Source organism: Dioscorea cayenensis, chromosome 5, assembly GCF_009730915.1.
Source record: "Dioscorea cayenensis subsp. rotundata cultivar TDr96_F1 chromosome 5, TDr96_F1_v2_PseudoChromosome.rev07_lg8_w22 25.fasta, whole genome shotgun sequence".
In the NCBI taxonomy this organism is placed as follows: Eukaryota; Viridiplantae; Streptophyta; class Magnoliopsida; order Dioscoreales; family Dioscoreaceae; genus Dioscorea; species Dioscorea cayenensis.
In genome coordinates, this window is record NC_052475.1 from 7,926,022 (window position 1) to 7,947,155 (window position 21,134).

Here is a 21,134-nt window from a genome sequence, read left to right on the forward strand (position 1 = left end):
AATTATAGATGTACCATCACCCAGTGTTTTGCTTTCTTGCCCTGGTGATTTGTTTGATGACCACCTGATGAATGCTCCCCTCACGATCAGCAACAGCAGCAGCAACAACAGCATGGCCTTTCAAATACTTGTGCACCTGCAAGTTTAGTGAATGATGGGGATGATAATGAGGATGATAATGGTGATGAACTTTCGAGACTAGCAAAGGAATTAAACTTATAGATATAGTGTCATATCCATGGATTTGCGGTTTCTGGCATTAGTACTGCTGTATATAATTTCAATTATTTTGGCAGATATATATCCCTTATAAAATAGAATGGTTGATTGTGAAGAGTAATTAATAAATATATCAATGTTCATGTATAGGTTGATGCATTTTGATTATTAGATGTTGTCATTTTTGCTTTCTTATGTTTGTTATATTTTTCTTGTCTTTTTCTCTTTTTGTTTGTGACTTGCTATACTGCAGATCAGATGGAACTCAACTTCAGGTGTAATTATTTCCTGTCTTTCTTTCTGGTATGGTAAAATGTTGTACTTCCAATTCCTTTAAATCCTTTCTTGGAAAGGTTTAGAATGATGATGGAACTCAACTTCAGGTGTAATTATTAACAATTAAAAGTGGGAGCATCTTAAAAATGAGCAAATGATGAAGTAACTCATCTGCTTGTTGATTTGATTTGTTAGTGGCTAAGTACAAGCACCCACCATGAAATAAAACAATGGTACATGTTAGAATGATAATTATGAGCTGCTTTCATTTGTGGAAGAATAATTGATAAGACATACTGATAATTAAAGTTCAGAATGCTTCTAAGTTGTGGTGCATGCCTAACTCTTTCTTCAACTAAACCATGATATATATGATATAAAAAGAAAAGAAAAGCAAAGCATGGTGATAAGCACAAAAAAGATTACTGCATTTGATATTTGGGGTTTAAACCAAACAATTACTCATTAGAATAAAGAACAATGCAAACAAGACTCTAACAGTAAAGGTTAGAAAAAATTTTCAATGCCAGGGTCCCAAGCATTCCAAACATCAATTGCCAATGCTGATTTCTGATTTTCCTTTTTTTGCACAAGGGAAAAACCGAAGTCACAAGAAGAGCTCTTGGAGAGTTCATATGATGATAAAGAAAAGGGTAATGGAAAACATCAGTAGCAGCAGTTATGAAATCTCCCAACAAAAGAATGATCTCTCCACATAACAAAACTACTCTTTTTTACTAAGACAAAACAATAGAGCACTCTGTAATAAACAAGCACCATTGCCAACACTTGTCGGTAACAGATTACAAAAAATAGTCGGGTGTCTTCCGAGTAGTGTCTGGCTCGACCTGCCTTGGGGCCGGATCGAACTGGAGGAAGTTTTGATCCATGTTCTCCCCGATTTCCAGAATCGCCGCCATGTTGCCACAGCGGTAACAGTAGTTTGGTGCGCTAAATACGGTCACAACATTCCTATCCTGCAACATAGAAGTGATAACCACAAAATGGTTTAGAATCATTATAAACAACCGAAAGATCTATTAACAACTTCAGATTGTTGCCGGAACTAAGAATAAAAATTGTAGGATGGGCACTTTGAAATTCACAAATTTCGGTGAAGTTCCTTCTTAATGAATATTTATAGTATGATTAGGCCTATCAAATGCATTTACTTCAAGGAAGCATGCAAGTAATGCAAAACTAAGGTATTTAATGAAATCTATGCAAAGAGATTAACTGCAAGACCTTCAAGAACCCACCTGACACCAATTAAAACCTTCCATAACAAGTTGGTGAGCTCTAGCCACAAGAGTAAGGCCGTTTGTGTGATTAAAATTTTGGGCAATATCTTGCCCAAATGTGTAGCCTGCTCCTCTTGGTGATATTCCCCATCCACAACGATCATCAGGATCAGACCAAAGAAGATCGCACATGGGTCCTTCATGAGGGACCTATAATAATAATAGTTGAATCCACCAAAATAAGGTTTACAAACATGAGAAAAGGACATCAATAGGACACAATACCAGGAATACAAACAAGGCCTCCTATAATCAGGAAGAATATGACAGCATCATGTTTACCTTTGTCATTTCAGTTGTAGCAAAAATATTTAGCATGACGAAATCAAGAATCCCATACCCACCAATACACGAATGTAATTATGTCAGAGTAAAGGACTCCATATCTTAATAACATATCAATCAGAAACGAATGTTCTGAGCTCACATATATGCCAGATTTCTCTCTAGCATTATTTTTTAGACTTTTGAATATGTATATGAAAAGAAATAATAACATATAATGTGTTTAAAGAAACAAAATCACAAATCAATCAGAATACTTCTAATTCCAACTTATTCCTTCCCCAAGCATATTGGTCTCCCATCTATTGCCACCCATTGTTCAAAACATAATTTGTCTCAACCATGGGTTTCCTTTCAACTACTGCTTAAATGGATTTCAAAAGCATGCACAGACTATGGGTTTCTCAGACAATTCTCCCACTTAAAACAAATCCATAACAATTATATACATGCTTAGTTATAGTATTAAATTCTTTGATTGAAAAGTCAAATGTATATATATGAGTTTGATTCAGTTCACGCAGAACATAGATTGAATATCAACCACGTCAATGATGAATCGATCCAAGTAACTGTCTTTAAAAAATTAGTATTCAATAAAATATGCACATATTGCACACATGAAAGGATATATATAAGAAAACAGCAAACGTCAATTTGTCAAATTTATCTGCCACTTTACTTTCCAATCACAATTAGTATTCGTATGAAGGTGAATCAATGCAATGAGCAGGAAGTCATGCCAGTTGCAAAAGGCAAATGAACCAGCTAATACAAATGGCATCCATAACTTCCCCAACTTTAGCTATGCCAATGCCAGAATTCCATTATGTCCTACTCTATCCTAATGGCAATGAGCACCACTTAAACTCTTAAACTGTGGCCAGAAGGATACCATGAATTAGAACCAGAGTTCAGAGCTAGAATTCAACAATTCAGAGATATTCAAATGAAGATCAAAAAGTGTTTTGGCAGATCTCCAATGATTAGAGAAGATCTATAACATTTTTTTCCCTGGGAGACTAGAGAATAAATAAACAAATAGTCACAATTTGTAGTTCATAAATAACAAGGTTAGACGGTGACCAACTTAACCGAACACTCGGGTGTCCTTTTAGTCAACCAAAACTCACAACCTAGATTATCATACAGAAGTTACCAACTTAGGTAATACTGAAATAGGGCTCCTGCCTCCAAGCAGTGTAAAATATTCTATTGATGGCCAAACTTACCAAATAGGGCATATTAGTCATGGTTAAATTGGTAATGAGGATTGCCTCATCTATAGTACACTGCAAAAAACCCAGCATTTTCCGACTTATGGACATTAACTTCTTTCTAATTTAAACAATATATAGCAGACTAATAAAATGAAACACAAATAACAATAAAACTCATAAGAACAAATGGCATACTAAACATAAAATTGATTTCTCTCAAAATCCAAATGACTTCATTGCTCTTGGCTAAAATACCTCCCCTTTCCTTAAAGTACTAGTTCAAACATTCGAATGTACCAACTCTCAAATTTTATAGAACTTATCAAAACCAACTATTTGCAAAGAAAAATAAATCCCTTTCATCCCCATGACATAAATCCTTTTATTTTAAGTAAATAAAATTTAAAAAATAATATTTGACACACAGATGCATAATCAAAGAACTTTAGGTAAGCAATTGCCTCTTGGCACATTACACGCCTATATGATTAACAAAAGAAAATTGCACATGTGAACGCATGCACATATGCACAAAACATGAGGGGATGCATGATGCATGATAGCAAATAATGATGAAAGATTTGAGTTAAAAAAGAATGAACTAGATACAAAATGACAGATTAATAAAAGGTGAATAAGAAATATGAGCCAACTACGGACAATGCATACAGGACAATAGCACTCTACCAATGAGATTCTTCTCATGAATGGACCTTCAAATAATATTAGATTCCCAAAATTCCCTAATACTGTATGAATGTTGACGGCAATAGCAGTATGAAACAATATTGCAGAAATAGCCATGATTTTTTAATTGTGATCTACCACTCATTTACCTAGCTATAAAGAAGCAAAATTTATCAATAATAAAATACAATACCTCCTGTATACGGTCAAGTGCACGAATATTATCTAATGTATCCAGGGATGGAGAGAGACCACCGTGCAGGCAAAATACCTACAATGTACAATAGCATAGTTTTCCAAGTTCAATCAGGTTAGCATTTAAGGCAAAAATTGAAGGCTCACATAAATTTCAGTCACTAACCTGATTTTCAACAAGAGCTGTAAGGGGTAAATAATCAAAAAGGTCAGTGAAATACTTCCACACATTTGCATTGCCATATTTTCTTAAGCATTCATCATAGAAACCATATCTGAAATCAGCAAGCTGTGTATTAGCAAATATGAAAAACCAATATAAGATGCCAACATAATAATATAAAAGAAAGCTCCTTTAATCCTCTTCTGAGGATCAGAAGCTTCCAATATAGTCAATCATTCATTTTAACATTGTCTATTTTACAATAAAAGTGGAAAAAGATTATTCAAAAGTCTATAAAAGTGCAATAACACAAAAGCCTTCTATCAAGTTCCCATAAAAAGTTACAGTACAGATTGAATCAGGAAAAAAAAAACCTTGAACAAATTTACCGGTCCCTTTGTATTGTGAGTATTAATTCATTGTTGGAACCTAACTCTTGATTATTAACTTGAACATTGCCGGCATGCCGCAAAGCATAAGCAAGAAGTTATAATAAATCCATTATAGGAATACCAACCGTAAACATTGGCATATGATCCTAAAGGAGAGAAGATTATAATTATGGACACGCAGAATTTGGCCTTAATGATAACACAATATCTAGACAGTCAAACATCCATAATAACCCCAACACCTAGTGAGCTTAAGAAAAGAATGCAATAACAGATAAAAAATATTCAACACTGTCTATTATCATTCAGCAATTGCCGCAGTGTGTAAAAGATTAACCTCATGTTCTACTACATCATCAGTTCCAAAATCAATCTACTGGTCCTAGGTTCTAAATCTTACCGGAGATAAACAGTGTGTATTATCATTCATCAATTGCCGTAATGAATAAAAGATTTTCATATCCTACCATATTAGTGGTTCCAAAATCAATCTACTGGTCCTAATTTCTAAATCTTACTGGAGATAAACAAGTAGAGTAGAGTCTTCCTAGGCATCCCATTACATGACGTCATTTTCAAGATTCATTATATACTCTAAAAATGGCCTATTATACTCATTGCGGAAAAGTAACTGAAATGATGCGATTACTTACACTTGTGTTATTTGGCGACTCTCATGATTGCCTCTTAGAATTGTAATCCTCTCCCTATAACGAACTTTCAGGGCCACCAAAAGTGTGACAGTTTCCACAGAATAGTATCCGCGATCTGGACAAAAAGAACAACAAACAATACTGAAAGGCTGAAATACTAAATAAAGGATAACAACAGCAAATTCCAATACTTAAATACAACCAAACCACTCGAGATGTTAATGCCGACAACATCCATTATCTGCAAGAACCACATAAGCTTCTAGACAGTAGTAAATTAAAAACAGCATTGGCATATAGATTCCAATAACCTAAATTTCTTCCCAAAAGCTCAAAATGAAAAAATTTTCCATTTCCACAACACATGAAACTACAAACTCATAAAATGATGCGGCCAATTGGCAGAATTCAAAAGTTCTTGAATTTTGATTGCTGAGTTTTCCAAGACAAAACGATAAAGAAAGAAAATTTTCAAGGATTTAGGAAATCCCGCACTAACAAGAACCAACCAAGATCACAATCCAACCAAACTCCTGGATTGAAGGAATATAAATAATTTTTTATACCAACTAAATCTACAAGTGCAAATTGATGATTAACAAAGATATAATAACAACTTCAAAATAAATTTGCCTGACCGCATCAAGCAATCAACAAAATACAACCAAAATTTCAATTTCTTATGATAGCCATTCCAATTTCAAAAAATTCAATTAAACAAATTAAAAAAACTTTAATTTATCTCAGAGATCAAACTAAAATGGAAAACAGAACCAAAGATCGAAAAGATCTACTAACCAACATAATCACCCATGAAAAGATAGTTGGTATCCGGAGCATCGCCGCCGATACGAAAGAGCTCGATGAGATCATGGAACTGGCCATGGATGTCGCCGCACACAGTGACAGGGCAACGAACAGGCTGGACGTTCCACTCCTCCGTCAAGATCGCCCTCGCCTGCTCACAAAGGGCCTTCACCTCGGCCTCAGGGAGGTACTTACACTCCCGGAGGTGCTCGATCTGCCGGTCCAGATCCGAATGTGTCGCCGGCATCGCTCCCCCGCCGGCCGGCTCGATCTAAGGCTTGAATTGAAGCTAGAGTTGCAAAGATCTCGATTTTGGGCTAGGGTTTGAGCTGATCTCAAGCCTCGAAGAAGCCCATCCTCATCTCTCTCTCTCTCTCTCTCTCTTTTCTTTGCGAAGAGATCGAAATAGAAATGGCCCCTTCTTCACCAGGCGACCGAAGACTGGGCCAAGAGTAAATAGTTTTTTTTCAGGGGCTTTTTTTCAAAAACACCACCAGAAAATTAACTAATTATTATATATACCTCAAGTTTTTGACAAATAACCCCTTTTAAAGTTTGTAATTACTTTCATACTCCTGAATAAATTTACACTCACTCTTTTGAAATTTCATAAATAAACCACCTGCAATAGGGTAATTATTATTTTATTCATTCAAAATTTTAATAAATATTTATAAATATAAATACTTGTTAATAAACTTTTCTCTTTTAGTATATATATTAAAATTTGTTTAGAGATTTCTATTATTTCAAATACTTTTAATAGAAAAATAACTATAATAATTGCATGAATGAGTATGTTTTGTACATTGTAAATTTATTTTATCAATGATTATAATCCAAAATGCTAAAAAAAGAAATTATAGACTAAATATATAATTTGTAGGTATGTTTTGTAAAATGATATAGAAGATATTTCACATGTTTTTCATTAATTATTTTCCAAGAATATTTATGTAATTTCAAGATTAATTACATACATATATATTCAGAAGAGTTTATATTTGATTCCGAGTTTGAAGGGTGTGCAAACAAGATGAAAATTCAAACTTTGAATGACAAATGGATTTTTTTATTTTTATTTTTTTCTACTTTCAGAATAATCAATAGTCCAACAAGGTGGACTTTTTTGAAGCTTGCATTGATTAAATTGACAATCAAAGGATAAAATTGTCATTGTCTGTGATTTCCATAATTGTGAATAAGATTTCCACATTTAGTAGGCATTGAGTGAGCAACAAAATTGATTTTCATTTCAAATAAAACATAAAACCAATAAAAAGAATTCACAAGATCAGATATCTAAGTTTTCCAAACAGATGAACTCAAATCAAGAAACAACAGTGCTTAATTTCTTCTTTTCTTGCCACATCAAAAATTCGACATTCTATTCGTCTTTCTCAGGTAGTTTGTGCAGAACATTTGTGGCCATGTACGGTGATAAACATCGCCGAACCTGAAAAAAATGATCAAAGTGAGAAATTTCGTACTATATCTAGAAATGGTTTACAGGTGCTATGATTGTGTAGTTGCAAGTTTGCCGATAATGAAGTTAAGCACAGCGAAAGAACGTAGAAATTTATTACCTGCAAGAAACCGGTCGGGATTTCAATCAAACCTTGCAGAAGAAGGTCAACCTTTTGCAGATTGTGTATAGGGACAGGTGTGATAACATAAATTCGATCGTTTTTAACGTCTATACCCCTCACAATACCTGATTAAAACAAATATAATATTAATGTGACATATGACAAAATAATGAGAACTTGTTTAAATTGCAACAGAAAAAGAAGCATGGCACCAAAAATGGAAAATGAGAAATCCAAGTCCGTTTAATAATGAGTAAGGTTTAGCATATTTCTAATATCACAAAAGGTGTTGAACACATTAAATGAAATAAACTTCTTTGGTCAATATATGTGTTTTGAAAAATTGAATAAATAAATGCTTTGATGCTGTTATCAAATGTTATGGATAACTAGTTTTGCAACTGGAATGCCAAAAGATGAGTATGAATAATTGGATTCTTCTTCTTGAAACATGCTAAGAAATACCATTGGACCGACAAGAATTTCATGCAGGAGTGCAACAGTTTAAAACAAATAAATCTGTGGAATTTGAGCAACTTTCTTGTCTTTCTTCTTTCGGTCGGAGACAACAACAGCAACATCAACATAATGGACACAAGCAACTAAATTAGTGCAATTGGTATCAGAAACAGAGATATTCATGACAATTTTATACCTTGGATTAATTGAAACATGCATCACAGTAAAGAATTCGAATTAATGGAAAAGAAAAGGACAACCCCTTGTTTAGGGCTTCATAGAAAATGGGAGTGTATTCATACCAAGTCCAACACACTGTTGTGAGAAGGATGATGGAGGCTTTCCGGAATTAATCGCCAAGCCAACAATTGTCGCATTTAGACTATGGAAGACTTCGCTATTTGGAACCTTACAATCAATGCCCCCAAGTAAGAACAAGAAAGAAAGAAAGAAAGAAAAAAACTAGCCTAAGGCAGAGACATTAACATTTGCAGCAAAGTATCAATAAACCATGACAGATCTAAAATCTGATTACAATGGAAGCAAGAAAAAAATAAATGTGGTCAAGAAATAAATAAATACTCCACAATAAAAGATGGATAATTGGCTCACTTGACAATGGAGGTGCTTCACTTTAATTCTGGAAAATGGAACTTCATAGGGACAAAGAGAAGCCAATGCATATGCAAGGTCCTTGTTTGTTTTGATATCCAAATCACTGGGAAAACAAAGTTTGAAGTATTCAAAAAGGCGACGATCACGCAAGGTGCCAGCATCCTTTCGAGTTAACACCCTGCAATCAATTTTCAGGCCAAGATAGTGCTGTAACACATTATCATTTTGTTCGATTTACTAAGGAAAAATACAAGGGAGAAAATCTTTGCTTCATTTTTAATAGTGTTAAACTTGATAAATCACACCAGAAAGAAGTTAAATGAGGACTGAAATAGAACTAATAGTGCCACTAAAAATTATTATTACCTTTAGAATATAAGATCAGTATCACTGTTAAAGTGAAAAGGAGAAGGACTAGCAAAACAGTTAGAAAAACATGAATAAAGCTATGGGAAGAACCAGAAACACCATAGAGGATCAAATGTGGAAAGAATGGATGCCAAACAATAAATTCTAACAGGCCTTGTTAAAAATAAGAAGAATTTTGTCACATAAGATAATGTTTCTAGTTAGTATTCATTCAGTTTTACCGAACTCCACCATAAAATTTTATTAAATTGTTAATTTATCCAAGAGAAAACATCATCTTTTTACTACGTCAGAAACAACTTTTTACATCACCTAAAGTCATTTTCTTTTTCTGAGCAACAAAGTCAACTACACTTATATCGTATATCAAATGCGCTGAGCATGTATACTGCAATCCATCTTTAGTCCTTGCCAGAGACTAGCAGTATACCTATATACTACACTAAATAATCAAGAAAGAATCAGAGTATCACAGCTACATAATGCATCAAAGCTAAAATTCAATGCGCTAATCATAACATGATGTAAAAGCCAATACAATGTGAGGCAAGCTAGCAGACATTAGGAGCTTTTTTCACTGCCGCAACATTTGCAGTCATTTCCAAAGACCCCAACTGTGAAATATTGCAAATTGAACACATGGGGAAACAACAAACTCATAAATACTCTTACATGATTCCTAGAATAACAGGCAAAGTAAAGAAGTCTATAGACTTAGTGAGACATATAATGCAATAAATACTCACGACTGATTAAAAAAATCTGTGCGTGCTGAATAGATGTCTATCAAATGAAGGGATCCATAATGTTCGCCATCCAACCAAAATGCGCCTTTTGGAAGATTCTTACTCTCAGCAGAGATGCGTACTTGCACAACATGGGTGGGACTAATGTACTTCAACATCTCAACCAACAGATCATAACCAGTACCTGGCAGACAGAAAAAAAAAACAAAGAGTAACACAAGCTCCAACATCAAACACATAACAATGGTAAAAGCTTCAAAACTTACAAATAAAAGTATACCTTTCACCCAACCAGGTGTGTTAATAATTAGAGGCAATGCTTGTTTCTCATAGAATTTATAATGCTCTCCAAGGAAATTGTCATATAAGCCTCTAACATGTCCTAAATAAGCCTGTGGATCCCTCTTTGAAGAAACATCTCCGAAAAAACAGCACCTATAACATGAAAAACAACATGAACACACACAAAAACCCAGTTGATTCTCACTCATTAAGTTACAAAACACACAGAAAAAAGCATGCCTGTCTGGTGATTTTAAACTCCAACTCCTCAAATCTACAAACAATAAACAACCAACCAGTGAACCCAAGATTCAATTTTTTCAACAAATTCGAATATAAGATAGAAATTCATAAACAAACAAGACTAACCTGATATGCGTTCATCTATTATATGAACTGACAAACATCCAGGCAAAAAGAACTCGGGTTGTCCAACATCAGTGTCCAAATAACCAACTTTTTTATACCTAAATTCATAGAACAACTCCCCAAATTATAAAATTTGATAAATAAACAGTAAAGAAAAAGAGGGAAAGAGGATGAACCGTGAGAGAAGAGTGTTGAGGAGATATCGAGAGAAGGTGGATTTGCCGCTGTTCTTAGGGCCACAGACGACAGCAATTGGTGGCGGCGCTGTGTCTCCCTCTCGAGCGATGAACTCCGCCGCCTCCTCCCACGAAGGCGGTATGATCACCGGCGCCGACCCAGCGCCGTCGTTCTCTCCCATTAGCATGACATATTGGAAGATTAGCCGGCGACGATAAGCTATTGGATCCGATAATGGCCTGGATTTGTGTGCAATTATAAATATTGCAAGGGTTTATATAAAACTTTAGAAAAACACATCAAATACACAAATTCACAAGGGTGTAACTGCAAATAAAAAAAAAATAAATAAATAATTTATTTTATTTTTTAAAAAAAAGGAAGAAAAAGAGATCAAAGAAAAAAGAAACAAGAAAAATGTCATCTTGCTCACTATCCCTGACCTCTTATCACCACCACCACCACCATCACCAAAACAAGCTCATCAATGGCAGCAAGAACTACTTCTCCTTCCCCAATGGCTTCCCTCGCCTCTCTCCTGCCATACTTCCCACCACTCGTGCCAAATTTGAGAAATTCGATGATGGCCCAGACTCCATCACTGAAGACACTTCCATTGCTGACTTACCTGCAACTCCACAGCCTCAAGATGAAGACTTGGAGGATGATAGGTTCATTTCTTTATCTCTTGAGCTTTGCTAAATAGTAGCTGATGTTTGGTCGTATGTGTATGTCTTTGTGTTTATGTGGTTTGTTTGCAGGGATTTGCCTTCAGATTTGGTTGGTGCTATCCGGCAGTCTGGTCAGGCCAGTGCTGCCTTCGTATCTTCAGGAGGGATGCGATCCATTGTAATTCTATTCACTAACTGCTAAGGATGCATGAGTTTGATTGTTTAGCGTTCTAAAAATTTCAGCTTTTGCTCACCTGAACTGATTCTTGTATAACGTTTCCTGTAAACAAGTTTATATATATATAACTTTTGTTTTGGTAGGCGATGTTGTATGATCTTTATCAAGTATTATTCGTTGCATATTGTTCTCTTCTATCATTAGTTTATGCAAGATTTGTCTGCGCTGATGTAATTTTACTTGTTTGCGACTCTGAAGTAATGATGCATGAGTTTTGTTTGTTTATTTGCTTAAGAAAAGAAATTAGCCTTGGGTTTATCTGAATGAATTGGTTTTTCTTGTCCGTTTGCTGCACAATGTTTCTTATATCCATTTTATCGAATGAGTTGCTTCTTTGTTTACTATCTTTTTTTTGGCTGTTGTAGTTGTACACAAATACAACCATGAACAAAGGGGCCATGAATTTGATTTGTTTTGCTGCTAAAATTGGAGTTTTTGACTCATCTGAATTTATTCTTGCTGTGCATTATGCTTCACATTGATGCCTATGTCCAGTTTATCGAAAGAGTTGTTTTCCTTTTGTTTATAATTTTGGTAGATGATATTCATACGGCTTTTGTGAAGTTCCATGTGACATCTGTATACAGCATGTGAATTATTTGTTTCTTCTTGCGATAATTTTGCTGAATTTATGGCTTCCAGGTGGAACTTTTGATTCCTCAGTTGCAGTTTCTTGATGCTGAAGGTGCTCAAGCCGAACTATGGGAATTATCTAGGATTTTTATAGAGACACTTATAGAAGAAACAGGATTGGAGGTATAGGAGTTCTCTACTAGTTATAATTTAGTAATTGTATATTTTCCTTCCCCTTTCAAATTATCAGTTAGTTTATGACTGTCCTTTTTCCCATCTGTTCTGAACAAGCCATTATGAATAATTATATTTCCGATATTGGTATAAATGTACCATATAGAAAAATATTTCCAATTATATTATGAGGAATGTTGTGTTTGTGCTCACACTAGTATATCATGTGCATGTATGTTCTCATTGTTATAAAATCAGAATTCACAGTTTTAATTCCTTGATAGGCATTATGTGAGTTGCACTATCTCGAAGAACAAACAAATTTTGCTTGATATGTATAATATATAACCAATCAAACTGCTTTCAAATTCATGTATGCCTATTTTTTAATTTGATTTATAATTCTTTTCTGTAAAAATATCAAAGAATCTCACCTCATTTGTACAATATGAAGCTATAATTTATGAATGTCATATATTTGCTAAGTTAATGATAGTTATTTCTATCCTTTCTTTCATATTTTTCACTTGACATTTAGAAAGTGAAAGCAATATTTCCCGATGCTGGAGCAGCTGCTCTTTTGGAGTATCAATGGAAAGATGCGGCTTTTGGATTTTCCAGGTGCCTGATTACTTCGTCTTTCTTTTGAATTGAACAACATGTAATTCAAACTTTTCTGATTGTCTAACTATACTATAATTCTCAGTTGTCAGCATGGGACTAGTTAATTTTTCCAATTGTCACATGTCTAGAAATCACAAACTTGGAATTGAGATTTTATTAACTAGTTTGGTTAGTGAAATCAATTCAACTAAATGTTGTGACTAAAGTGACTTTGCTGGTATTTGATGTCTAAAAGAATATTATCCTTTTCTTTTGCAGCTTAAGTGACCGGAAACCTGTACAAGATGAAGATGAAGCTGTTGTTATGGTTGTTCCTGATTATCAGATGTTGGAGTATGTTGAACGTATCGCTTCTCAACTATCTGATGATCCAGTATGTTGTTTCTTTTCTGCAGAAGTATATCAAAAGCATTGTCTACAGCAGCATTTTGTTGACCTCTGAGAATTTATTATATCCTCTACAAAGTTTCAAACAGTTCTATCATTTTGAAAATTCAATCTATGTGATCAACAGCATCAATTAGATTACTTTTAGAAACTGCAGCCTTTTTTGTTAGTATGCCTATTTCTGTAGAATTCGGCCCATGACCTGATACATACATAATTCATGGTTATTATGTTGCTAGCCGAGACCTCTCATCATGTGGAACCCTCGGCTTGTCAGTGAAGATGTCGGAGTTGGTTTCAATGTTCGCAAATTGCGCAGATATTTTTTAAGGTAAAATATTCACTCCCCACAGCATTTTCTATTAGATTTCTAGATTACAACCATGTTGATAATTTTGATATTCTTAAATAGAGAGAGGCATTACAGTATGGATCTAACCTTCACTTGCATGTATTTATATTAATCTCATTCCTCTTTTTTTCTTTCTTTGAATGATCATATCTTCTGTTGATGCAGCACGTTTTAATGTTGTTTATTCAATGCGACCGATGCCATCAGGTGCAATCTTTAGATGCTATCCAGGGTGAGCGAGAAAGAATGTTATCGCCGTTTTCCAATTTTCAGTACTTAATCTTTCATTAAATAAATGGAAGAAGACTTAACAATATCCCTTTGCAGCATGTGGAAAGTGTTCTACGATGATGAGAACCGCCCCAACAGATATCGGCTTGCCAAAGAATTGCCTAGCCGCCCTGATGCTACAGAACTCGAGGTCTGTTCTCGACATGCTAGTTTTTATATGCTGTGCATTTGATAACTGCTTTGAAACTACATTAGAAATTTAAACACATTTTTCATCGCCATTCCTAAACAAATTTGTTTCAATTGATAGCTGATATTTGGTGGAGTGACTGAAGAATCAGACAAAGAGCCTTCCTTTTTCAGCAGAGCAATTGGAATTTTCAACTCACTGAACAAATTCATGAAAGTCATTTCCAGGTGAATTCAGATGATACAAATTTATGTAACAATAAGATTGTGCAACATGATACTTTCTCAAGTTTACAACATTGTATTAAATGAAACCAATGTTTGTTAATAAATTCATAGACCTTTCAGCTTTTAAGTACATATATAATTAACATCACAGGCAATACATTAGCTATTTCAAAAAAACGCGGGCAAGCAATAAAACCCAGGAATGGAGAGCCATCATTTATGGCGCGGCTTGTATCATTCGGTTCACAGCTCTCTAATTTTCGGTTGATGTCGATAGAATGAATAATGTTAAGTTACTTTCCTGCATCATCAGGATTTTGGAAATGTGGAAACAGGTGCATCTGGTAGTTTGTTTCGGATTATCTTCTTCCATTTTGACGTTGTTTGATTCGTCTATGGACATTGGTCCAGCTTCAGAAGCCTGCTAGATCATAATAAGATGAATATCATTACGGTTCAAAAAAATTGATTCTGAATAAAATTTCAAACATCAACTGTATAAAGTATGATCACCTTGGCAGAAGGAATTTCCTCGGTCATCACCTCCCCATTTTTAATGTGTTCTGAAGTCCCTTTTTGAGCATCCTGGATGATAACAAACAAAGAAAACATTTACTACTGAAGCACAATACTGCCAAAATGGAATCATTTGCTTCACTTGTGAGATCCTCAAATTACAGGGCAGAAAATTGATCAAATTAAGTTTAAAAGGGAAATGGTAAGTAATTTGTTTGGTTTGGAAAGGCCTATTTTAATCAATAGTGTGACATAATGGAAAATAGTCAAATAATGATATATTAAATTAAATTTTAAAAAAAAAATGCCCCAGGGACTTGCAGCTCCAGAAAAATCATATGGCAGTGTTTATTAATCATAGCAAAGTGTTCTAATTAGTAGAAACATTGCACTGGAGCTTTCTAAGTGACATGCCATTAAATATCTTAATGATATCAGAACATGAAGATCAAACAGCCGGGATGATTTAAAGGCTTCCTAGTTCTAAAAGATAAATTCCAAAAAATAAAGTGATAAACTGCAGACTGCAAATGAAGTGTCTAATCATATACATGAGCATTACATACTCAAGTTCAATGCAATGGAATTGAGTTTTACCCAATATAAAGGAAAAAAACGTGGGACACTGGCATACCTGCTCTTTTAGCTCATTTTCACCAACTTCCTTCTTGATTCTTATGTTCTGGATACTGGTAGATGGAGTTTTGCTGTAACAAAAAGAGCATATCAGAAGCAGGCATATAACTAATGGCCAAAACAGAGGAGGGCACATCATAGTACCGTGATGGTTCATCTGGAAGCTTAGGGTCATCCACATCCATATCAGAATCAGGATCATGCCTTTCATCTGGATCCTCTTGATCCTCATCAGCCTGGATATGAAACAAGCTTGAAGATAAGAAATTGTTCACCCTGCTGACATTGATCTGATAAGTAAAGTTAATGTTTACATTGCCATGAGAAGTGTCAGAGAGATGAAATTTCAGATTTTATTGAATTTATTCCTTGTCATCATTCCCCAAGAAATTATGTTAAGTTAATGAAACATAAAAAGAATATTAAGGTCTGCATTGCATATTATGAGCAAATTTAGCTCATGATAGTTATTTCTGGGGGAAAAAGTGACCGACTTTGCAACAATGTAGGCTGTCCAAATAAGGATTCCATGTATGTCCTGGGAGTTGCATCAATAGTGGATAAAACAGTAACTCCTCAATTTTTCTCCTGTAAATCATTCCTCATGTACAACAATCCATAGTGTTCATCTAAATAAATTTCTGTCTCACACATTCTGTGACTTGAATTTCTAGGAGTTGTGAGAATTAAAAAAGCAGCTGGCAGCTTGGCTATTGTCTTTAAACTAGCTATTATCTTTAAGCTGTGATCTTTGCAACTCAGAAACAAATGCCGAATGGCATGGAGAATGAAGTACTACACTAGAAGTTCTTAACAACCAAATCATTCTGGTTTAGGGAGGCAGCAGATAACCCCCAAAACTCCACAACTCTAGTATGCGGAAGACACATGTCAAACATGCAAATCGTATGCCACATACAAAATAAATCATATACCATCACACTATAGATGATTCGTCAACCTTTCAAGATAATCTCCATACCAACCCAAATGATGAATTTGTATGTTGTCAAAGATCAGCAAGAGCTGAGAAGAATGATAAAATTTTCAGAAACATGCAAGGTTTATAAATAAAATTCGGGCTGTTACTAAGTTGGTCATGCACATCAAATGCCTACTTAGAGTTCGAAACAAAGGGGGTGTTGTCTCAGACATACAATTAGGGAAACTCAGTGTTATTAAAAGCGCAAAAATCACCCAGGCGAGGCTATAACTCGTCATAATCCTCTAGGTGAAGTGCCATCAAAGAAGTGTTGCCTCAACGAGCGCTTCAGGCCAGGCACAAGTCGAAAAAAAAGCAAGAAAAGCGTTGTTTTTGTTAGTTTTCTCTTTTTTATATTTCTTAAATGCTTTTTAGGAAACTATATTATATTATAAAGTAATAAATGCTTTTTAGGAAATATAAACAATCATACTTGGAAAACATAACAACTAAGAAGAGAGGTTTTCTATTTTTTCAAAACAAATTAAAGCAACTTTTTGGAATATGGAGAGACTTTTTAGGAGAGAATAAAATAAAGAAAGAGATTTTACATGAAAGATAAGGAAGTTTAAATGAGAATGAGTTCTACTTTCAAAACCAATTTATGTATATATGCACTAGATCAAGAGTGGGATCAATAGACAATGGTTCAAGCTCTAGTTCTAGAGGAAGAATTATGGAAGAATTTGATTCCTATGAATCAAATGAAGAAATTAAGAATTTTAAATCTAGTGATGAGGGAAACAATAGCCTAAATGATAAGGAAGATGGCCTAATAGTGTTAGATGATGACTATATTATAATTAAGATTCTAAATTAGGTCATGCATACTAAATTTGAAAGTTTAGATTGTCTTTTGTGGTTTTATGTTTAAGTTTTTATTTTGGATCTTCAATATTTTAATAGATAATTATTATATTAACTTACGTTCAATCTTATGCAATTTCAATGTTGTTTTCTATATTTTTTACTATATTTTTTTAAATAGCACTTCATGTAGCTTAGGTGAGCACCTAGGTTGGCACTTTGAGCCTCAGGCGATTTACATTCTCCTCGCTTCAACGGCACCTAACACTTTTAATTACACTGGGGAAACCATTAAGTTATAATCTCATAGACAATAAGGCTCTTTGGAATCTATAGAAGCGACACTTATCTTGATATTTCAAGGTACTAACCTTTTTTTCTTAATGATGAATTAAATAAAACTAGCAAGGTGCAAGATTACATGCAATTTAATTGGCCAAAATAAGGTGTGATCTCAAAATATTGATAACTCAACAGATTAATATTTCAGGTTTTGATTTTTAAAACAGTTATTTCACTAAATTAGGACATAACGTCCACTGAAGGCAGCTGGGCGCTGACTAAAGTTTCTTGATGACAATAACATGTAAAACTGACAACAGGGAGCCATAGTGCATACTGATTTCCTCCAGGAAAACAATTAATGTTTCCAGAAATTATACCAAAATATGCTCCATGAATACGACAAATGAATTGTTGAGAAAAGCTCATACACAAAATTGCATTAGTTGCTAATTAAATAATAGAGGAAAAATACCTCTGGGAATTCTGTTTCAGGGGGACGTTCCTGAAATTGGACACTAGGGGCATGCCGAAGCTTGGAAAGATTATCTAAAAGCTTTGATCTTATATCATCCAGTAGTTGACGAGAATTTTTATTCTCCATGTTACTTGGCGCCACATGAAGTGTATAATCTGGCCCAAAGTATTCAAAATATTCATGTTGAGGCATCTTGTCATCGAGTTCCACGCCAAGTGCAACTCCAGTCTGCTCTCAAAGGAAAGAAATAAACAAATTAGGTAAAAGAATGAGTTGCAATTCAGGTAATAGCTTTGACTTGAACAAATACGATGAAAAAAATACTACAAGAAACTGCTGAAGATGAATGAGGTGAAAAAGCTATTGAGCAAGAACTTTACTTTTAGTGGCAACAACATCTCGAGGTAAGCATTACAAAGCCCTTTCCTTACAAATATAAAAGTTCACATTTTGATGTGCAAGTCTTTCTGTATACGCAAGTTTAAGTTCATTCTAAAAATTGGCAAGTTGGAGAAAAATGAGATACTTCAACAACTAACTTCAAAAAGATGTGTCGCCTAATTGAACAGTTAAGAGCAATAAATTCTAATTTTACTAGCACAGAAAGTGATCCATATTTGAAGCCCTTGAAACATAAAACAAGCAAAATACAATTGCTTCACATTTTTATGCATCTTATTATTGATGAATACAATGTCAATAAACCAATCCATGCAAAAGACAGAAAAGATGTTATTGTATAAGAATCTTGAGCGGCCTTACAAGGTATAAGTAGAATGGAAAATACCTAATTGAACAGTTAAAAGCAATAAATTTTAATCTTACTAGCACAGAAAGTTATCCTTATTTGAGAGGCCCAAACATAAAACAAGCAAAATTCAATTGCTTCACATTTTTATGCATCTTATTATTGATGAATGCAGTGTCAATAAACCTACACATACAAAAGACAGAAAGGATGTTATTGTATAAGAATCTTGAGCCGCCTTACAAGGCAAAAGTGCAATGGAAAATACCTAATTGAACAGTTAAGAGCAATAAATTTTAATTTTACTAGCACAAAAAGTTATCCTTATTTGAAGCCCTCAAGACATGAAACAAGCAAAATTCAATTGCTTCACATTTTATGCATCTTCTTATTGATGAATGCAGTGTCAATAAACCTAGGTATACAAAAGACAGAAAAGATGTTATTTAATAAGAATCTTGAGCACCCTTACAAGGTATAAGTGGAATGGAAAATACCTCATAGCACCAACAACGAGCAACATTACGGATGGTATACCCACCACCCCCTAGCAGCAACAAAGGCACATTGAAGGATCTCATATACCTTACACACTCAGCATGACCTTTGATGGAAAGATTGAAACAACCCAATCGGTCCCCTGACAAGGAATCCGCACCACACTGAAGCACCACAGCACCAGGCCGGAAAACCTCCATAACCTTTCCTATGAGGGGCTTGAACAAAGACTGGTAGCTCTCATCATCAATCCCATCATCCAGAGGAACATTTAACGAGTAGTATTTCCCTTTCCCATATCCAACATCGCGTATATCCCCAGTCCCAGGGAAATAATCACCAAACTTGTGGAACGACACAGTCATCACTCTATCAGTTGTGTAGAAGGCTTCTTCTACACCATCCCCATGGTGGATATCAATATCCACATAAAGAACACGCTGAGAGTGAACGAACAGAGACACAAATTAGTACCAATTCAAGCCCTAAAAATCACAATAAATATAATTTGTAAACAAAAACACACCCAAAAAAAACACCATGTCTATAGACAAAACCTAACCATGCCCATACAATTAGACATAAATCTCCAAAACGAAAAATCAGGACAAATAGTTAATCATGCGCATAAGAAATAAGCTCGACGCGGATGAACAGAGGGCACAATCAGCAGCAATTCAAGCCTGAAAGTTACAATAACACAATCAAAGGGACAAAAAACACAAAAACATCACTTTTGCCTAAAACTAACCAGAGCCCATTGAAAACTCGCATAAAAATTAGATATAAAGCACAAAATTCCAATAAAATTAAAGCAATTAAAACCAAACCTCGTGCTTCTTGAGCAACTCTAGAATGGCAAGAACGATATCATTCACATAGCAGAAGCCAGAGGCCTCGCACTTCTTCGCATGATGCAAACCGCCAGCCCAGTTGATGGCGATGTCATGGCCATGGTTAAGCTTGACAGCGCCGCCGACGGAACCACCGGCGTAGGTCTGACAGAAGGAGTAAAGGCCATCAAAAACAGGGCAATCCTCACCGACGTTGAAGCGCTTGAGTGAACGGATCTGGTCCTGCTGCGTCTCCGGCGTGACGGTGCGGAGGAAGGAGACGTAATCGTCGGCATGGAAGCGGCAAAGGTCACGCTCGCGTGCAGGGTTGGGCTTGTAGACCTGAAGGTTCTGTAGAAGGCCGTAGTGGGCGAGGAGGGCGTGGGTCATGCGGATCCGATGGGGTTTCATGGGGTGGCCTTGGCCATAGTAGTAGTTGCCGACCTCGGAGTCGTAGAAGTAGCACACCCGGCGCTTCGTGCCGTCGGAGCACGCCGCCGTGGCCAGAGAGTTGCCGGAGCCGTCCATCATCGGTGATGAGCGCCGCGCCGGAGGAGTATGGGCTGTGGAGACGAAGAATGAGAAGAGAGAGATACTTGTGAGTGTTTTTGAGAGAACTCGTGAGAAATTACGAGAAAAGGCTCGAAATTTGGTTTTTATTGAGAAATTTGTCTTTTTTTTTCTTCTTCTTTTTTTAATATATTTTTAAATTTAGAAAGAGTTTTATATGGTTGTGAAATATATTTAATAATTATTTTTTTGTAAAATTATAATAGTAATGATTATTATAAATTTAAAATTTATTATAAAGTAATTATATTAAAATTGAATAAATTTTAAATAAAAATTTCACTCCAAAATAATTTTCAGTCTTCCAATTCCT

General features: G+C 35.0%; 4 protein-coding genes across 5 annotated transcripts; 1 reads left to right on the forward strand and 3 right to left on the reverse strand.

Annotated features, from left to right (window-relative positions):
* Positions 1–1,048: 1,048 nt before the first annotated feature.
* Positions 1,049–6,608, reverse strand: LOC120261065 (serine/threonine-protein phosphatase PP2A-1 catalytic subunit-like). Its single transcript, XM_039268737.1, has 6 exons — positions 6,190–6,608; positions 5,392–5,506; positions 4,350–4,458; positions 4,182–4,259; positions 1,755–1,946; positions 1,049–1,472 (listed from the first exon to the last, which is right to left on the reverse strand). The coding sequence occupies exons 1-6, from the start codon at positions 6,443–6,445 to the stop codon at positions 1,299–1,301; spliced, it is 924 nt and encodes a 307-aa protein (XP_039124671.1). The 5' UTR covers positions 6,446–6,608; the 3' UTR covers positions 1,049–1,298.
* An 821-nt stretch (positions 6,609–7,429) lies between these two features.
* Positions 7,430–11,051, reverse strand: LOC120261064 (polynucleotide 5'-hydroxyl-kinase NOL9). Its single transcript, XM_039268736.1, has 9 exons — positions 10,804–11,051; positions 10,628–10,725; positions 10,499–10,532; positions 10,257–10,411; positions 9,977–10,160; positions 8,859–9,039; positions 8,549–8,654; positions 7,785–7,912; positions 7,430–7,654 (listed from the first exon to the last, which is right to left on the reverse strand). The coding sequence occupies exons 1-9, from the start codon at positions 10,989–10,991 to the stop codon at positions 7,586–7,588; spliced, it is 1,143 nt and encodes a 380-aa protein (XP_039124670.1). The 5' UTR covers positions 10,992–11,051; the 3' UTR covers positions 7,430–7,585.
* Positions 11,052–11,197: 146 nt separating this feature from the next.
* Positions 11,198–14,590, forward strand: LOC120261066. Of its 2 annotated transcripts, XM_039268738.1 has the most exons (9): positions 11,198–11,475; positions 11,566–11,653; positions 12,356–12,469; positions 12,999–13,081; positions 13,343–13,457; positions 13,711–13,799; positions 13,987–14,055; positions 14,151–14,244; positions 14,365–14,590. In XM_039268738.1, the coding sequence occupies exons 1-9, from the start codon at positions 11,222–11,224 to the stop codon at positions 14,473–14,475; spliced, it is 1,017 nt and encodes a 338-aa protein (XP_039124672.1). In that variant the 5' UTR covers positions 11,198–11,221; the 3' UTR covers positions 14,476–14,590. The 2 variants fall into 2 exon arrangements, 1 of the variants encoding a protein (XP_039124672.1); XR_005536545.1 differs by lacking the exon at positions 14,365–14,590 and having other exon boundaries at positions 13,711–13,802; positions 13,989–14,055; positions 14,151–14,203.
* Positions 14,591–14,713: 123 nt separating this feature from the next.
* Positions 14,714–20,863, reverse strand: LOC120261062 (histone deacetylase 1-like). The gene is given in 8 exon segments (XM_039268735.1): positions 14,714–14,828; positions 14,830–14,892; positions 14,985–15,056; positions 15,622–15,694; positions 15,768–15,859; positions 18,170–18,400; positions 19,418–19,858; positions 20,249–20,863. Coding segments are annotated over 8 exon segments (1,554 nt in total). The 5' UTR covers positions 20,783–20,863; the 3' UTR covers positions 14,714–14,780.
* Positions 20,864–21,134: the final 271 nt, after the last annotated feature.